At 39.0% G+C, this 19,929-nt stretch overlaps 2 protein-coding genes across 5 annotated transcripts in view; one reads left to right on the top strand and one right to left on the bottom strand.

The window, feature by feature from the left end:
• LOC145527199 (NXPE family member 4-like) overlaps positions 1-18,773 on the top strand; it is a 24,749-nt gene extending 5,976 nt beyond the window's left edge. Inside the window, exons 2-7 of one of the 4 annotated variants that reach the window (XM_081544800.1) lie at positions 5,178-5,273; positions 6,061-6,166; positions 12,012-12,742; positions 13,256-13,317; positions 15,051-15,260; positions 17,911-18,773. In XM_081544800.1, the coding sequence (XP_081400926.1) occupies positions 6,071-6,166; positions 12,012-12,742; positions 13,256-13,317; positions 15,051-15,260; positions 17,911-18,446 (1,635 nt within the window). In that variant the 5' untranslated portion in view covers positions 5,178-5,273; positions 6,061-6,070 and the 3' untranslated portion in view covers positions 18,447-18,773. Of the gene's footprint in view, positions 1-5,082; positions 5,274-6,060; positions 6,167-12,011; positions 12,743-13,255; positions 13,318-15,050; positions 15,261-17,910 lie in introns of those variants that run through there. The other 3 variants (XM_081544801.1, XM_081544803.1, XM_081544802.1) reach the window with 3 other exon arrangements.
• The window catches only part of REXO2 (RNA exonuclease 2), a 120,777-nt gene continuing 119,265 nt past the window's right edge, over positions 18,418-19,929 (bottom strand). Inside the window, exon 12 of the transcript XR_014069565.1 lies at positions 18,418-19,929. The gene's annotated coding sequence lies outside the window, so the exon portion shown is untranslated.

Below are 19,929 nucleotides of genomic sequence, written 5' to 3'. Positions count from 1 at the left end.
AGAGAGTTCTCATATACCCTTCAGCCAGCTTCTCTCAATGATAACATCTGGTATAATCATTATAAAATGTTCAAAATCAAGAAATTAACATTGGTACATGAGTGGCTAAACTAGGCACTTTACTTGAATTTCACCAGCGTTTCCAGAAAAGTCCTTTTTCTGTTTCAGAACCCAATTTAAGAATCCCACGTTGCAATCAGTCGTCATGTCTCCTTAGTCTCTCCCAATCTCTGAGAGCTGCTTAATTTCACCTTATTTTTCATGATCATGACACTTCTGAAGAGTATTTTTGAGTTATTTTGTCAATTGTCCCTCCATTTTGTCCTATCCAATATTTTCTCATAATTAGATTAGGGTCATGCATTGCTGAGGACCTACCTGGAAGGACCTTTAGGACAGTGGTCCCCAACCTTTTTGGTACCAGAGACTGGTTTGATAGAAGACAATTTTTCCACGGACCAGGGAAACAGAGGAGAGGGAGGAGAGTTTGGGGCTGATTCAAGTACATTACATTTATTGTGCACTTTATTTCTATTATTATTGCATTAGCTCCACCTCAGATCATCAGGCTTTAGATCCTGGTTGTTGGTGACCCCTGCTTTAGGACACAATGCAGGCCCTAGTAGTGGGCTGGGAGCAGCCTCATTAGCAGGAACAGGGTTTCCTTATGCGCCACCAGGTAGTGACTTTCTGTCTCTGCTTTTCTTACTGCTGTGAACATCTAGCTAATCTCTACTTTCTCTCTCTGCTGCATGGATTCTGCTGTCTCACATCTTCTATTTCATGACTGTCGGCCGGACCTTGGACTGAATAAAAAATGCAGCTCTGGAGATCTGGCTTCACGGCCTGCCTCTTCCATATACTGATTTTGTTATCTTAGCTAATGTTTAAGCATCCTGTGCCCCAATGTCCTCATCTGAAAATGGTGATGTCTTCATAGTGAAACTCTCAGAGTTAAGTGGATTAGTGCTTAAAGACAGGCTTCCCCAATGGCTCAGCAGGTAAAGAATCTGCTTGCAATGCGGTTTGATTCCTGAGTCAGGAAGAATCCCCTGCAGGAGGAAATGGCAACCCACTCCAGTTTCTTGCCTGGAAAATCCCATGGATAGAGGAGTCTGGTGAGCTAAGACTATGGGAACACAAGAAATCAGACAAGACTGAGCACACATGCATGCTAGTGCATAAAGAGCACTAGAAAAGGGCCTGGTAGGTAAAATTCTTCAAATAAATGTTAGCCATTATTTGATCTGTGAGTCTCTCACAGCTAACCTACTAACTCCTTCCTTCTCCTCATATATGTGTCTCTTTCAAACTGCAGCAAATAGGAGATCTGAATGCAGGCAGTGACCATCAAAAGGGAGCACTCATATTTGGCAGGGTTCTCAAGCCAGGTTCTCAACCTGTTGCCTTTGAAACAAGTACCCATCTATGATATAGGTGCCAGGTAGCAATGACTTAGGCATAATGAAGCAGCTTTATGCCACTATTTCACCACCTTTTTGGAGAAGGAAATGGCAACCTACTCCAGTATCCTTGCCTGGAAAATCCCATGGGCAGAGGAACCTGCTGGGCTACAGTCCACAGAGGGGTCACAGATTCAGACATGACTGACTGAGCATGCGTGCATGCACCACCTTTTTAAATTTTTTTTTTATTTTTATACAATTTTTAATGAATACTTTCCATTTATAGTTCTTCCAAAATATTCGTTGTGTTATACAATACATCCTTGAGCCTATCTTATACCCAAGAGTGTGTACCTCCCACTCCTCTAACCCTATATTGCCCCTCCCCGCCCCTGGTAACCACTTGCTTGTTCTCTATATCTGTAAGTTTACTTCTTTTATGTTACATTCACTAGTTTAATTGTATTTTTTAGAATCCACATATAAGTGATATCATACAGTATTTATCTTTGTCTGACTTATTTTACTTAGCATGATGTCCTCCAGGTCTATCCATTCCATCCATGTGGCAGCAAATGGCAAAATTTTGTTTTTTATTGTTGAGTAGTATTCCATTGTGTGTATGTATGTGTGTGTGTGTGTATACAATTTACATCCTATTATACCAATTTACATCCCTGCCAACCATGTAGGAAGCTTCGTTTTTTTCCACATTCTCACCAACATTTATAATTTGAGGACTTTTTGATGATAGCCATTCTGCCAAGTTGGAGGTGATATTCTGATTTTGATTTACATTTCCCTAGTGATTAGTAATGCTAGGTATCTTTTCATGTGCTCATTGGTCATCTGCATTTCCTCTTTGGAAAAATATTTATTCAGTTCTTCTGCCCATTTTTTAATAGAGTTGTTTGTTTTCTTTGATGTTGAGTTGCATGAGCTGCTTATATATGTTGGATATTAATCACTTATTGGTCATATCAATTGCAAATATTTTCTCCCATTCAGTAGGTTGCCTTCTCATTTCATCAATGGTTTTCTTTGCTGTGCAAAAGCTTTTAAGTTTAATTAGATCCCATTTGTTTATTTTTGCTTTTATTTCCTTTACTTTAGGGGAAGAAGCCACAAAAAAACATTGTTTTATGTCAGGAGTGTTCTGCTTGTGTTTTCCTCTAGTAGCCTTATAGTATCTGGTCTTACATTTGGGTCTTTAATCTATTTTGAGTTTATTTTTGTATATGGTATTAGAGAATGTTCTAATTTAATTTTTTTACATGTGACTGTTCAGGTTTCCCAGCACCACTTACTGAAGAGACTGTCTTTTCTCCACTATATATTCCTGCCTCCTTTGTCACAGATTAATTGACCATAGTGTGTGGATTTATTTCTGGGCTGTCTATCCTATCCCATTGATCTGTGTCTGTTTTGTGCTGGTACCATACTGTTTTGATTACTGTAGCTTTGCAGTATAGTTTGAAGTCAGGGAGTCACCACCTTTTTCAAAGAGTGTTAGGTGCATAGCAATCACTCTGAGCTTCACATAATTTTCCACAATACCTGAAAATGGAAGAGAGGCCATGACCATCTGTTACTAGTAAGTCTGGGGTCATGGTGAACTGTCTACCCCTATATCTCCCTCAGCATTAACCTTTCCTCTCCATCAACATGGCTGAGCTGCAGTCTGTGCCCTCCACCATTACATTGTGACATGGAGTCCAATGTCAAGTACTCACTTCTGGAACCTTGAGACTTCTTGATATTGCATCTTCTATCATCCTTCCAGGCTCAAGGACTCTCCCTTTGTACTCAGGTCCCATGGACGTGAGACTTCCCACCTTTCAGTGTGGGCTCCTTAGCAACAAGTTGCATCTTGTTTGATTCCTGAGGCCACAGCAGCCACTTCTCTAACTTGTGGCTCAGTACCCACTACATGTTCCCTGGACATCTACTCTTTGCTTTGCACGATCCTGGACTGTCTACTCAGTTTCCTCGGGCTCCTTTACACCCCAGTCAAGGTAAAACTACTCTTACCCTGCTCACACCTCCAACAAACTGATGCTTTCCTGGGCTATACTTTATTGTATGACCTCATGGCTCTGTGCTCCTACCTCTGACCGAGTTCTCATATTCTGACTCCTCATTTAGATCCACAAATGTAGGAGAAAGGAAACTATTCAAAGATGATGAGGAAACGACATACTAACTGCAAAAGAGCAATATATTGTGCTCACAACAGGTTTTCGAGCAAATTAAAAGGTGGTACAAAAAAAAGAGAGACATTTCTTTGAAGCATAATGGAAAATAGACATTGAACCCCAGGATCTACCTGAACTTGGTTCTACTGTATGTGTTGGAGTCATGATGAGTATTGGAAAGGGCTCTGAATCAGCAGTCAAAGTGGCAGGAATCGTGGCCTCAATTTCAAAGCTCATTAGATAACCTAGGCAAATCATTTAAACTCTCCTGACTGAGCTCCCCTCAAGTCAAACATATCTATTATACCAACCTCAGGTTAACATTAAATATCAACATTGATGTGACTAAAGCAAATTAAAATCCATACATCTACATGTCTCAGAGAAAGCTGGGAACTTGGATGGTTACTGGCACCAGTCTCCTATGGAGAAGCCAAATCAGATTGTCTGTAAGTATTTATCTCTTATTAAAGGCTTTATCTCTAGGAAAGAAGTGAGCAACCTGGACCCAGTCATATACAAGGTTAAAACAGTGTTTTCAACAGTCATTATGTAAAAATATAAGAAGTATTGTTAAGGCCAGTTTCACAGAGTGTGATCAAGGATGTTGGGAGGATTATCAAAACCCTGAAGATCCTTGTGAAACAGGTCTTGATTTCTTGCTTATACATATGACTGAAAGGATAGAGTAAATTTTTAAAGAGGTTTAACTTCCTGGGTGTGACAGCATAAATGAACATGTAGAGGGATCCACCGTGTAATCGGCTACTGCTTTTATGAGCACCAGTGTGTTTGTCCTGGGCACCTGCTCTTTCTGGCATCATTTCTATCGGTTCAAGAATACAAACCCCAGGGACTTCCCTGGTGGTCCAGTGGCTAAGACTCTGCACTCCCAATGCAGGGTGCTCAGGTTGAATCTTTGGGTCAGTGAACTAGATCCCACCATGCAACTAAGAGTTTGCATGCCACAACTAAAAAATTCTGTGTACTGCAACTAAGACCCAACACAGCCAAACAAGTAAATAAATAATAGATTTTAAAAAGGAATACAAATCCCAGATGGATTCAAACCCATGACTGTAAGCTGTCATTCTGTTGGTCTGAGAGTGAGTCAGTATCATTGTCTTGCCTGTGTTGTATGTGAGGTTCCTTCAAATTTATTCAGCAAATTTTATTGAGTACCTCTTCTGTACTAGATAATATACACTTGAATCCTGGCAGCTGGATCTTGATGACAAGGCTCAGATGGAAACTAGGTGGTTCAGCTTCCTGGCGATGACTATTCATTCAAACTTCCAGACTCATTCACACTTTTTCTTGTTGGATATTTATTGTACACTCACTAAGATTAGACTAATCAAGTCTAAGAACATGAAAACTGTCTCATCTAAGCATACTGAGAATTTCATTTCTCCTCCCCACCTCTGTGTGAACTGAGTGAGAACTGCAGTTGTGCTCCACGTACTTCCTTAAGGTGGAGCTGGCAAATCACCTTACCTGAACTGAGAAGAGGGTTGTGGATCTAAGCTCAAAGCATGTAGATTGCAATGTATACCTGTGATTTGTCTTGGCACAGAGGAGAGGTACCCCAGTAATACACCAGTGGCTTCAGAACAAGGCCTTACCACTGTAGTTCCTGTGTATGGAGTTATGCCAAGTCTTCAAACTGAAGGTATGAAAATATTTGCAAAATTGGGGAGGTGAGGGAAAGGGGTAATATTTATTCTTGGGTGCAGAAACTTCTAACCTCTGTGTTCAATCTGGGTATTAGTGTAGGAGTTGCTTCAAAGGCAGAGAAAATTTTGAGACATGGAAAATGTTCAAAGGGCAGTATTTAAGCCAGTTGATATGAAAAGACAACTTGAAATTCCAGGGCAAAATTAGAAATGAAGATGTAACCATAGGAAAACATTGAGAAAGCCTGAAACATTTCTTAAAGAGAGAAATCTGAATTTTAAAATAAATCTTCTCAAGCTTGAGGGGTGCTAGAAAGGCTAGTAAGACAAGAAAGAAGGAACTACTAACACATTAGTAAAAAGGAAGCTGGAAAAATAAAGTACTTTAAAATGGCCACAGAATAATGTGAATATCGCAGTCAGTATTTATTGGGATGTTTTATGTCTGCTCTTTGTTTTTAAGGGAAGAGAACAGGAAGCCTATTAGATGACACATTGCCTGGAAACTCCCCCTAAGGATGAGCACACTTGCGTCCATCAGGTTCTTAGTTCCTCAATTTTTAGACTCCATGATGGGCTCCGTTTCACAATACTGCTTCTCTTGAAAGTACAAGCCGATAAATAAAGGAAGCAGGGACACAGCAAGAGCAGCGGGAGGACCAAGTGTCCATGCTGGGTGTAACTCACCTGAGGACAAAAAGAATCAGGAGAACTTTTCAAATATTTCTGCATTTCTTTTCTGTTGTTGTGTATTTGGGCCTGTTTTTGCATTGTCTCTTTTAGGATCCCAGTCATGACAAAGGGAATAGCAAATCACAAGTCACTGTTGGTGTTGCTGTTTATATTAGCCTCTGGAATCACTTTTGCAGTTATCCAAAACTCCACGAAGGTAGGAATTTCTTTCTTTTTGTGTTTCACAAAACTATATTTTTATGTGACACTTCACTCGTTCTAGAAAAGTCCAAACAAGCAGACTTATAGAGTCTAGAAAGGGAGTTTCAACAGCTGACACAACTTTTAAGAACCAACGTACTTGATAATCATTATGCAATATGGGAGAGGATGATATTGTGTGTGTGTGTGTGTGTACCTACACTCACACTCTTCATCACTTATACCTGCGTTGCAACTGTCTCCCCCCAATGTTTGGCTTGTCTGTACACCTTCTCTAAGGAAATTCTGTGGAGTAGGAAATGGCAACCCACTTCAGTATTCTTGCCTGGAAAATTCCATGCAGAGAGGAGTCTAGTGGGCTACAGTCCACCGGGTTGCAAAGAGCTGTACACAACTGAGCGTACAGGCACGAGGAACTTCTAACAGAATATTTTCAGGTGTATATAGTAAAATTTATTTGTGTTTTTTCACTGTTAATGCTTTTTAAGTACTAATAAACCTCTCCCTACACCTGTGTCAAATTATTTATCTAAATATTCTACTTACAGTTTTAAAGGTTGCTTTATTTAGACACTGAACCCTTAATGTACCTGGATTTTTTTGGCTGATTTTTCTTTTATTTCTGTATGGATAACCACTTTTTTCAGATTTTTTCATCTTGTAATCCTTTCTTTCCAAGCTGATTTATCAGGTCATTTTTATTGTACATCAAAAATTTTAATAAGTACAGGTCCCTCTGTGGGTTCTTCATTCTATTCCATTGATCGATTTGCCTTCCCTGTATCAATAACACATGGCTATAATTAACAGAGCTTCATAATTAGTTTTGAAAACTTGGAGTTTCAAGTTACCCTTGCTTAACCTACTTTAGAAGGTTTTCAGCCAGTCTTAACCTCCCTCTTATATGTTTTAGAATCAGTCTGTCAAATTTAGTGAAAAATTCTACTTAAATTATATGTGCATTACATTAGCCATATAGATAAAATTGAGAAAACTGACATGTTTATAATATTATTGTGCTGTTTATAAATATGTCGTCTCTCTCCACCTACATAGGTCTTCTTCAAGATCTTTCACTAAATTTTATAACTTTTGCATTCAGGTCTTAACACATCTTTTGTTAGATTGATACCTTGGTACTTCATAATTTTTTTGTTGCTGTTGTAATGACTGTTCTTTTAAACACATTTTCTAATTGCTTGCTGCTGGAATAAAGGAATCCTACTGATTTTGCATAAGGAACAGTAGGGTCTTACTTTCCAAGATCTCAAAAGACTTATTAGTTCGTAGATCCAATATTATCTAGATCTCTCTGAGGCCAAAAAGGATACTTGTTCTAAAGCTTTGTTTTTATTTTTGTATTAATTCTGTTCCTTGCCTTGGATCTCTTCCCTTTGCTGAACTTGATAATACCTCTCTCTCAGAGTTACTTTTATTTTTTGACAAAGCTGTTAGTTCCGCGACCAGGAATTTGGAACCTGTGCCCCCTGCAGTGGAATTGCAGAGTTTAAACCACTGGACAGCCAGGGAAGTCCCTCTCATGAGTTACCTTCGATGAAATTTTTTGCTAATTCTTGGTCGTGTGCATTCTTACACCTGAAGTTCTGTGGTGGCCAGTCTGGAGTGCCATTATCTGTTTCCTCCAGCATGTTTGTGGCATAAGTGCTCCCTGTTTGTCTAAAGTGTTGCCAGGCACACTGGGTCCTACTGACCTCCCCAACTTAAATATCTACAGTTTTTATTCTCATGAGAGTACAGAACTCCCCATTCCTAGCTGCCTGACCCAGCACAGGTGGGGAAATAGGAAGGTATCAACCTGAGCGGTTTGTCCTCCTATGGGCCTCCCTGCAACCCCTCCTCCTCCAGTTACCAACTTCCTCATGTTGGCAATGTCCCTGGAGTGACTTCCTTCTTTACTGAAGCCGCATCTATATGCATTTGCAGCCATGGGTTCTTCCTTTATCTAATCTCATCTGCCTTTCAGTTTTCAGCAGATTGCTTGTAAGTTCTGGTCCATATACCGTGTTTCTTCCTATTTCCCAGAATAGTTAGAAAATCGTTAAGTTCTTTTCTGCCATTTATATGATCTTATGGTGGGAAATCGAGGCTAGGAAACAAAGGTGAAGTGTTAGTCACTCAGTCGTGTCTGACTCTTTGCGACCCTATGGACTGTAGCCCACCAGGCTCCTCTGTCCATGGGATTCTCCAGGCAAGAATACTGGAGTGGGTTACTATGTCCTTCTCCAGGGGGTCTTCCCGACCCAGGTCTCTGGCATTGCAGGCAGATTCTTTACCATCTGAGCCACCAGGGAAGCCCAATCAAGGTTATAATATGTGCTTATTCCTCCACTTTGAATCAGAATTTTCCTGTTGTTTTTCTACCAAAAAAGTTTGCGCAGAGAATATTATTTTACTCTACTGAAAATCACTTACGATTTTCGCATGAAGTTATAGCAATTTAAAAATGTCTGATAATGTGCTGTGATAGTTAAAAAATGTTACTATAATAATGTTCTTCAGATCCTCTAGGTACTTAGTCATTTTTTAATTTAGTTCCTACAGCATCTACAGAGAGAGATTTTTCTAATTTTTAATTAAAATTGTGGCTTTTTCTATTTCTCCCTTTAGTTCTGACAGTTTTTGTTTCACATATAAATACATATATATGTAGGCATGTACACGTTTAAGGTTGTTATGTTTTCAGACAAACTGACCTTCTTATCACTCTAGGATGTCCATCTTTATGTCTGGTGATACTCTTTGCCTTGAAGTCTACTTTAACATTAATATCAGCTTTTTTATGCTTTAATGACATACTGGTTTTTTTATCCGTTTACTTTCAACCCATAGGTATCTTAATACTTAACCTACATTCCTCATAGATAGCAAGTAGTTGGGTCTTGCTGTTTTATCTCTGTCTTTTAAAAAAAATTTAACACTCCATTTATTAGAAAGCATTCTAGTAAAACTTTTTTTTCTAGAATGTATTACTAATCACATAGCTGGAAATATAACAGCTTCACCATTTAATAAATGAATTATCTCAAATACTGGAACATTGATCACAAATTTACTAAACAAAAATTCTTTCAAAATTTGATAATACCATAAATTTTAATGCCAAACTATAACTTTTAATATCAAAATATTTTAAATATTTCAAAATATTAAAATACATACAAATGAATGCATTGATAACAAAACATTATTTTATGCATACATACTGTCTTTTAAAAATCTGCAAACTCTACTATTCCAAAGCAGTATGATTATCTCTGCCCTTTAATGAAGTGTTTAGTATATTTACTTTTAATGAAATGATTAATATGAGTGGATTTAGGTCCACCATTTTGCTATTTATTTTCTGTTTGGCCATTCTTATTTTTATTCCTCTGTTCCCCGTTTCCTTCCTTCTTTTGGATTGATTTTTTTTAGTATGTCCTTTTAGTTTCTCTATTATTTTTATAGCTCTAAGTTTTTTTAAAAGTGGTTTCTCTAGAGATTACAATACACATTCTTAAGTTTTAGAGTTAATATTGCACTACTTCACATAATCTGTAATAACTTTTTAATCCTTTATTCCCACTTTCTCCCAAACTCATTCATTATGCTATAGTTGTTATAATATTACAAAATTGTAGTTTTTTAATAATTATATGCATTTTAAAGAAATTAGAAGATAAACGCATAGTATTTTATGTTAATCCATGTATTTACCATTTCGGGGGCTTTTCCTTCCTTCCTGAAGACCTATGTGTCATTTTTGGTATAATTTCACTTCAGATGAAGAAACTCAGTTGGCACATTTTTATTATGCAAATCCTGTGTAGTTCCTTCTTTCACGTTTCAACTCTCCTCTGCGTCTGTCAGTTTGTGGTCCCTCTCCAGCGCTTTAAAAGAGATTTGCAGCAGGGGAGGGGAGTGTCTAGAATTTATCATTGTTATCTACAGGAAAGTTAGTCCAATACAAGCTACTCTGCCTTTACTGGAAATTCAGAGGTATTACTATGATTCACTGAGTTCTCGGAAATCAAATTATTGGTAAATGCAGTGAACATTGTTAAAGGTCTTAGTATATGCTATAGACCTGCTTTCCAGACACGTGGTGCCAATTTGCACCTAAACCATCAGTGAAAGAGAATTCTTGCCTTATTGCATGCTTGCAATACTGGGCAGCTCATATGTATGTAGGCATGTGTGTATATATATATATATATATATATATATATATATATATATATATAATTTTTTTCATTTATTTAGTTGGCTGTGCTGGGTCTTAGTTGCACTATGTGAGATCTTTTAGTTGCAGAATGTGAACTCCTTAGTTGTGGCATGTGGGATCTAGTTCCCTGACCAGGGATCGAACCCAGGCCCCTTGCATTGAGAGCACGGAATCTTAGCAAGTAGACCACCAGAGAAGTCCCTGGGTAGCTCATTTATAGAGATACTTGCCTGGGATTAAAACTTGACTCTCTTGTTGGCTAACTGTGCAGGTTTGGCCAAGTTTCTTAACTTTGAGGTGAACCAGTTTCCTCATCTGAAAATTGGGTCATAAAAATAAATACCTCATATATTATTGTGAGGATTAATGAGCTAACATATGAAAAGCATTTAGAATGGTACCTGGCACATCCTGGTTGCTAATACCATCTCTGTAATTCGATAAATAAAAATGTTTTTATTTTTAAAAAATCAGAACATGTCAAGTAATAAAAAGTAAAAACGTTAACCACAGCAACCTAGTCCAACACAAGATACTCTGCCTTTATTGGAAATTCAGAGCTATTACTGGGAAGATTTATACCAAAAAGTGTCCTTTACAGAATTATAAGTAACAGAGAAAAGCTGAATACAATAAATATCTAAAAATATAGGAGTAGGTGAAATATTAAACTATGTCCACAGGCTGGAATATTATTTGGACATAAGGTGGAAAGTTTTTAATGACACTATTTTTAATCAAAATTAATTGGTAAATATTCACTGTGTTCACAATCAGGTGAAATGGTTACACAGAATGAGAGAAAACCGCCAAAATTGTTAAGAGTGGTTGCTATGATCAAGACTGATTTTTATTTCCTATAGAGTTGTGGCATTCTCTTACTTTTAATAATGTCAGTGTTATTTTATGATTAGAAAATAAATATTTTATAAGCCTATGTCTCTTATGTCCTGTTAGCTAAAACAGTAATCTGAAAATTACTAGTAAATACCACAGACTGTTTAGTCAAAGTATAAAAAGTGAAATAGAAAAAAAATAATTGTATATTACCTAAAATCTCCATGCTTCTTGAAAATTTTCTTAAAGGTTTGTTTAAATGACTGAACTCTAATTTTAAGATAAAAATAATAGAACAAGAAGCATCTGTTCTCTGCTATGCAGTTAAAAAACATTTTCTCATTTAGTCTTTACAATTGCCAGTGAAAGTATATTTTATGATCACCACTTTAAGAAAGAAGATCCTAGGGTTCTTTGCAGTAGAATGGCTCACCCAAAATAGATTAGCCAGTGATGGGAATTCCCTGGCAGTCCAGTGGTTAGGACTTGGGGCTTTCACTGCCAAAAGCCCAGGAGTTCAATCCCAGGATGGGGAACAATCTCACAAGCTGTGTGGTGTAACAAAACAGCAACAAAGTAGATTAGACGGGGAAAAGTGAAGTTCCACCACCAGATTTAGGAAAATCATTTTTCCTATGAAACATGGATGATAATGTAATCTCAATATCATTTTATTTTTAATTTTTCTACTGCTCATCATTTTATAATGTGATACCATAATTATTACATTAAATAGGCATACTTTCTGTGTTCTCCATTGTATTCCTTGTCACTTCAGTTATGGACTGTATTCAAGCTGCCCTTTTCCCTCCATCACTGGAATTTCGTCATGAAAACACAACCTGAAGCACCACCAAATCCAATAGTTTCACCAGCAGAGACGGCGCTGAGGATAAAGAGGATCATGGAGAAACTAGACCAGCTGATCCCACCCAGACCCTTCACCCACGGGAGCTCCACCACCAGCGCCACACACAGCAGAGCCACCTTCCTCAGCCCTCGAGGCACATACTGCAGGGGGGACCAGCTGGACGTCCTGCTGGAGGTGAGGGACCACCTGGGACGCAGGAAGGAATACGGCGGGGATTTCCTCAGGGCCAGGATGTCCTCCCCAGCCCTGAAGGCAGGTGCTTCAGGAAAGGTGACAGACTTTAACAATGGCACCTACCTTGTGAGCTTCACCCTGTTCTGGGAGGGCCAGGTGTCCCTGTCTGTCCTGCTCATCCACCCCAGTGAAGGGGTGTCAGCTCTCTGGAGGGCCAGGAACCAAGGCTATGACAGGGTGATCTTCACAGGCCACTTTAACAGAGGCACCTCCCAAGTCAATACTGATTGTGCCCTGGTTTTAAATTCAAGTGCTGAACTGTGTGAATACCTGGATACCCGAGACCAAGAAGCCTTCTACTGCATGAAGCCTCCACACATTCCCTGTGCTGCACTCACCCACATGCATTCCAAAAATAAGGACGTATCTTATCTTAGCAAACAAGAAAGAAGCCTCTTTGAAAGGTAAATAATTATTTCTGGAGACTATCTGGGTAAATACAGTAATGATTTGGCCTATCTGTTGATCCAAAGGAAATAGCTATTAATTAATGGTATATTAATATATCAACTTTGTGACTGTATGAAGAGTCATTTTAGAAAAGATATGTGAATTCATCTGGGGACAGCACCCACTCTCCAGTCATCCCTAAATATTTTGGATATTTAACCCTTACCATTGAAACAAAAAAAATATGACTAGAATAAAAATTAAAAGAGAAATATACATGTGTGACTATGCCTAAGTGCTAATATAGTCTTTCTGAATCTCAAAAAATTACCTTGTACACCTTCTGGGGATCTGTACTCCCTGGACTCATAGGCCAAGAAATGGAAATTTAATAAATGGTCCGGAACTGTGGCCAAAGTAGTCCGTTATTCTCATAAGAAATAACTGAAACAATGGGTAATGTGGCTTCTTGTGTTTCCTGATCTTGGGGCCACTTGCCAATTAATTTTTATATTTGTCTCTTTAAGGTCAAATGTGGGTGTAGAGATGATGGCAAAGTTCGATGCCATTACTGTCTCCAAATGTAACTGTAAGTCCTCCTTTTATGTGACTGATGGCTGGGGCTTCCCAGGTGGCTCAGCAGTAAAGAATCCACCTGCCAATGCAGGAGACACGGGTTCGATTCCTGGGTCAGGAAGATCCCTCCTACAGTAGGAAATGGCAACCCACTCCAGTATTCTTGCCTGGAGAATTCGATGAACAGAGGAACCTGGTGGGCTACAGTCCGTGGGGTCGCACAGCGACAGACACAACTGTGCGATTGAGCACACACACACTCAGCACTCATCCCGTTTAAAGAGTTTTTCCTCCCTCGGAACTTGTCCACCACCAACAACCATATGTTACTCTGCTCATCAGGCTGATCTGTGGTGGGCCAAGACTCCACTTACCTAAGTGAGTAAATGACTGGAATCCTACACCTGATTTATAACCCTCATCATCAATCTCATTATTATCTAGCAGGCCACGGATTACTTGCCCATCAGACACAACAACATTCAAATGTCAAAACTCTCTCCCAGTTTGCACCTAGGTCTTACCTCCCCCAACCACCACCATTAGCACTTCCCTCATCACTACAAGTTTAATAATCACCATCTAGACGTTTCTATATCTATAATTCAATTCATTCCAATTTCCCCCTCTTTGTCTTTGCCACCTTTCAAACCGTTTGAACATATAAAATAGCACTTCCATACTTTTATTAATTTCTCTTCAATTTCTTTGGCTCAAAGTGTTAGTTGTTCAGTTGACTCCAACTTTTTGCAACCCCATGGACTGTAGCCCACCAGGTTCCTCTGTCCTTAGAATTCCCCAGGCAAGAATGCTAGAGTGGGTTGCTATTTCCTACTCTAGGAGATCTTCCTGACCCAGGGATCAAACCCTAGTCTCCTGTACTGCAGGCAGATTCTTTTACCATCTAGCCACTAGGGAACAAACTAGGAAATCCCTGTCGAAAATGATTTAATCCAGGAACTTTTGTGTCCCTTTAAGTTCAGTATCAACAGCTTGCTAATTGCTACTAAACTCATTTACGCTGAAGTGTGTTTATGTATCTACAGATGGAAATGGCATTTTTCACCCCGGATACACAAAGATAATTATGCCAGTTATTAAAATATTAAACCACTTCCTTTGGTTGGTGAATAATCACAGCCCCAAGACTGCCAAGGATAAACACTTCAGTCCATCATATTCCCAGATTCTTCAGAAACCTGTGACTAATGGTCAATACCCAACCTATCCTGGATTCCCACAAGTCTGCTCCAGCCTATAGCCATATCCATGTGGACTGTCCAGGACTCAAACCAAATTAATTGTTAATTTTTTTTATATCTCCTTGCACTTAAAGCGTTAATAGTTTGATGGTGGCATTTAAGACACTATGACAGTGTGTGATAAACTCTGAGGTAAATTGGGCTAAATGACACGGTAATTGAGTTTTCACTACTAAGTAAGAATTGATGTCTTTTCTTTGATAAGAAAGCAAGCAAATACTTAAATTTTACACAGAAGACCTTTTTCTCTGGGAGAAAACATGTTATCTATAATGAACATTAATGAGTATCACTTATAAAATTCTTATCAGAGAAAATTTTTTTCTGAAAACTAACTATTCCATTAAGAGAATAATGCTTCAATAAGGTTTTTCCTCCACCCTCACACTCTATTAAAAGGATACCTAAGAAAGACAATTGGTTCTTATTAAATACTCATGGATAAAGTGATACTTTAGAAGACCCTATCTTGTTGATTCTTTAGCAGAAAAGACAGTTCCAGTGAAAAGGCAATGCAAGTTTGGAATGGCATCCACAATTCCCAGTGGACATGTCTGGAAAGACACGTGGAACCCTGTCTCCTGTAGTTTGGCTGCAATCGAAATGAAAGAATGCCTGAGAGGAAAATTTATATATCTATTGGGAGATTCCACGATCCGCCAGTGGATGGAATACTTCAAAAGTAGTATCAACAGTATGCCTCTGAGCTTTTACTCACATCCCTTTCAGAAACTTCTTTTTCATTTCAAGGGGAGAAAGGAATATGGGGAATGCCTCTTTCATATTTGTTAATCACAGCACACCAACACTTTTCACAAGGTATTATCTTCTCTTTAAAAGGATACATTTATTGACTAGAAGGGAGCCAGGATAGAAAAAGGTTTACTCCATTCATATTCCTGCAGAATTCACACTTCAGTATTTACCCAGGATACTCAGAAAATCATGATAACAAGATAACAAGAGTATACTACCTACCTTCTATAGATGGCATGATGATTATGGGTGTGGCTTCTACATCCAGATGTCGTGGGGTCAAAATAGGGCCTCTACTGTCCTATCTGATAGCCTTGGCAAGTTACATAACTAGGATTTTGTCCTTACTTTCCTCATCTGTAAAATGGAGGTGAAAACAGTACCCACCTGGTAAAAATGAAGTACTATACACAACGTATTTAGAATACTGCTGGCTATATAGTTAGCTCTCTTTGGTGTTAGCCATTATCAAGATTATTGTTTCATGAAGGACAGATGCTGCAGTTGAGGTAATAGCTTCATACCAGGTAGGCATAATAGTTAAACACGGGGGCTTTGGAGCTTAACAAACCTAGACTATGACCTTGGGCATACAGCGTATTTTCCACATCAGTGAACTAAAAATAACAACAGCATCTGGTGATGGTTATGAAGATTAAATGAAGTAATGGTTATAAAATATTTAACACATAGCGAGGCACATAGCGAGGCACTTAGAAAGTACCCAGAAAACAGTAGCTATTGCCTTATTATCATTGGTTCGTACTAGAGTTGGGGCTAGAACCCATTTGCTAGAAGCCTAGTCCAGTTGCTCCTTTTACTAAACAAAGAATGCATCAATAATAAGTCAGAATCCACTAGCAGATCTTAGCACTGTTATCTGGAAAACTGTAACTGCCAGCCCTCTGTGTTCTGGACCCTAGCTCTTACCACTGGGGACAGTGTAGCTTTAGTGTGGCTCCCCACTGGCCTTCCTAACATGAGGCCACTCTTGTGATCTCCAACTTAAAAGAGTAAGCTGATTCGCCCAGTAAAAGGGGAAAATCAGTAGGACCTTGAACCCCCTGCAACAGAAGGGGAGAGTTTTTTCTTTTTTCTTTTTATTGAGGAACACTAGCTTTACAATATTGTGTTATTTTCTGCTGTGCAGCAAAGTGAATCAGCTATACATGTATCCCCTCTTTTTCGGATTTCCTTCCCACTTAGTTCACCACACGGCACTGAGTTCTGTAGGAACTCGAGGATAGTTCCCTGTGCTATATGGTAGGTTCTCATCAGTTATCTGTTTTATGCATCGCAGTGTATATATGTCAATTCCAGTCTCAAAGGGGAGAGTTTTAAGTTGTGACCTCTGGTAAATGACTAATCTCCTCCAGATCTCAGTTTCCTCATCTATAAAATTTAGGATCTAGTGACAACTTCTAGCATCACATTCTGCAATGGTGGGGTCAGGGTGGGCTCTTAGTTTTTAACACTATTGAATTATTGACTTGCCTACTTTCTTGACTGACCTTTGAAACTGTGATAGCAAAACATCTGTTACACGTATTGTCAGAAGTTAAATTGTGTGGTTATTGTGTGCTTTAGAAAATGAAATTGAAATATGTTAGAAACAGAATGAAGAAAAAATTCTGCCATTTTCTTCCACCCAATCCTCCAGCAACACCATTTTCAAACCTCATTGGGTTAAGACTTTAAGTGTGGCCTTTTACTTCTAAGTTGGTACATGTTACAAAGCATTAATAATCATTTCCCACACGTTTTCCTCAGATGTTCTAGCTATGAAGAAACTGGCCTTGATAGTCTAATTAATATAGTGAAAAATAAAGCGACTTCATTTTCTTCCATTCATATTATACTTTTCAAAAGTTTTAAGACTGGGTAGATTACTTTCATAAGAATTAGAAGGAACTTCAAGCTTAAGGTACAGAGTCTGTTACTTACTAGTTGTGTAATCTTGGCAGGTCATTTCATCTCTTGGTTTTCTTTTCCAGAAGATGGCAATTATATATATAGGGTTTCCCTGGTAGCTCAGTTGGTAAAGAATCTGCCTGCAATTCAGGAGACCAAGGTTCAATCCCTGGATGGGGAAGATCCCCTGGAGAAGGAAATGGCAACCCATTCTTGCCTGGAAAATCCCATGGACAGAGCAGCCTGGCAGGCTACAGCCCATGGGGTAGCCAAGAGTCAGACAGGACTTACCAAGTAAATCACCACCACCTTGCATATATATGGAGCTTTGAAGTAAATAAATATATCAGTCCTAATAAATGTTTTGTAAACTGTTAAGTCCTTCACGAATGAATAGTAATAATATTATTATAGATGACTCCATCAGCCTCCAGTGAAGTGACGTCAATGGTCACTATCGGCAGTCCATTTGGTTCTACATGGCTCTACAGAGGGGCAGATATAATTTATTTGTACAACACTTTTTGTTGCTCAATAATTTTCAAACTAGTCTCTCATTTAAACCTATAATAAATTAGGATTAACATTTAATTATATACCTCAAAATTTTTCTTCTATTTTTATGAACTTTATAATTTTATTCTCTTTTCATTTTGGGATTTCTTATTTGTCACCAGCCCTGAAGTCAGTGGATCTGCACGAATCTGGAAAATTTCAAAAGCAACTTGCTGTGGACTTGAACGAGAATATCAATATCCAGTGGCAAAAACATGGTTACCCTTTGATTGGATCACTGACCTATTCAGTCAAAGAGATTGAGTACATCGCCCAGGTTATTGACAGAATTGGAGGAGAAAAAAATACTATCATTGTTATTTCTCTGGGCCAACACTTCAGACCCTTTCCCATTGATGTTTTTATCCGAAGGGCCCTCAACATCCATGATGCAGTTCAACGCCTTCTTCTGAGAAGCCCAGACACTGTGGTCATCATCAAGGCAGAAAACATCAGAGAGATGAATGTTGATGTGGAGAGATTTAGTGACTTTCATGGTTACATCCAGTATCTTGCCTTGAAGGATATTTTCCAGGATCTCAATGTGGGCATTATTGATGCTTGGGATATAACAATTGCATATGGCACAAATAATGTCCACCCGCCCCAGTCTGTAGTCAGAAATCAGATTAATATATTGTTAAACTTTATTTGCTAGAAAACACATATCTCTGAAATTTATTCAGTTAATTAAAAACATCTATTAAGGGTTTGCTATCATGCCAGATGCTGTTGGCTCTGAACTCTCAATTAGCAAGAGAAAATCTGCACTATGGCTGATTTATTAACAGGCAATTCAGCCAAGTCAGTTATTTCTAATTTGGGCTTCTACTTACAAATAAACACAAAAACACTTACAAAAAGGAGCCACCCTTCTTGATCAGAGTCAGGCCACTTTTCACAAACAGGAAGTCAAGACGCCTAATGGTTAAAAGCTCTCTCTGATTAATGGAAATTCACAGCAATAAAGTCATTATAAGATAAATACTTGGAGAAAGCAGTCTAATTTCCTTATCCCTCATAGCTCAGCTGGTAAACAATGTGTCTGCAGTGCAGGAGACCCAGGTTCGATTCCTGAGTCGGGAAGATCCCCTGGAGAAGGAAATGGCAACCCACTCCAGTAATTCTTGCCTGGAAAATCCCATGTACAGAGGAGCCTGGCAGGTTACAGTCCATGGGGTCACAAGAGTTGGACACGACTTAGCGACTAAACCACCACCACCACCAAAACAAGTTCAAGATGATTTCTGGGACTTCCTTGGCGGTCCAGTGGTTAAGACTCTGCATTTCCAATGCAGGGGGCATGGGTTCATGGGGAACTAAGTTGGGGAACTAAGTTGGGGAACTAAGTTCATGGGGAACTTAGTTGGGGAACTAAGATCCCACAAACCGTGAGGCATGGCAAAAAAAAAAAAAAAAGGATGACTTCCAAGTAGAAGGGCGATTTCTTTGGTGGCTCAGTAGTAAAGAATCCACCTGCCAACACAGGAGACACTGGAGACACAGGTTCAAGCCCTGGGTCAGGAAGATCCCCTGGAGAAGGAAATGACAACTTCCCCAACATTCTTGCCTGGGAAATCTCATGGACAGAGAAGTCTGGCAGGCTACAGTCTATGGTGTCTAAAAGGAGCTGGACAGAACTTAGTGACTAAATAACAATGAATAGAAGACAAATCTTATAAGGCCATGTTCCATGTGCACAGTCCTGAAGGAACAGAGGAACTGCAAATTTTGAAGTAAAGTCTCTGACTTTTCTCTCCCTAGAGGGACTCCCCTGGTAGGAATTAATCTATCTTATAGAGTCTATCCCTCAGAAATACAGGATAAAACAGTCGAAGGCACAGTGCTCTAGGATTCAGGGAGCTGGGCTTCAGTCCTTTGGTTGACAATAATTTTATAACTTTGGATAACTCACTTCAGCTCTCTGGGCTCAGTTTCTCAAATGAAGGGGTTAATGTGAGATTTGTGATTTTCAAACCTTGCTCTGTACGGCTCTGGGTACCATAGGTGGTCTTCAGGTGCTACCCAGAAGGACAGGAGTTAGGAGAAGTGCTTGGTGAGCAGGGTACCAGTCTTTCCATGCCACTTCAGTTGGAGCATCAGCCATTTTTACCAAGCTCTGTACTGGGCTTCGGGGTGGC

Source organism: Giraffa tippelskirchi, chromosome 11, assembly GCF_054371585.1.
Source record: "Giraffa tippelskirchi isolate mGirTip1 chromosome 11, T2T-mGirTip1v1.2.pri, whole genome shotgun sequence".
Taxonomy (NCBI): domain Eukaryota; kingdom Metazoa; phylum Chordata; class Mammalia; order Artiodactyla; family Giraffidae; genus Giraffa; species Giraffa tippelskirchi.
This window is presented reverse-complemented; position numbering and strand designations above follow the sequence as displayed.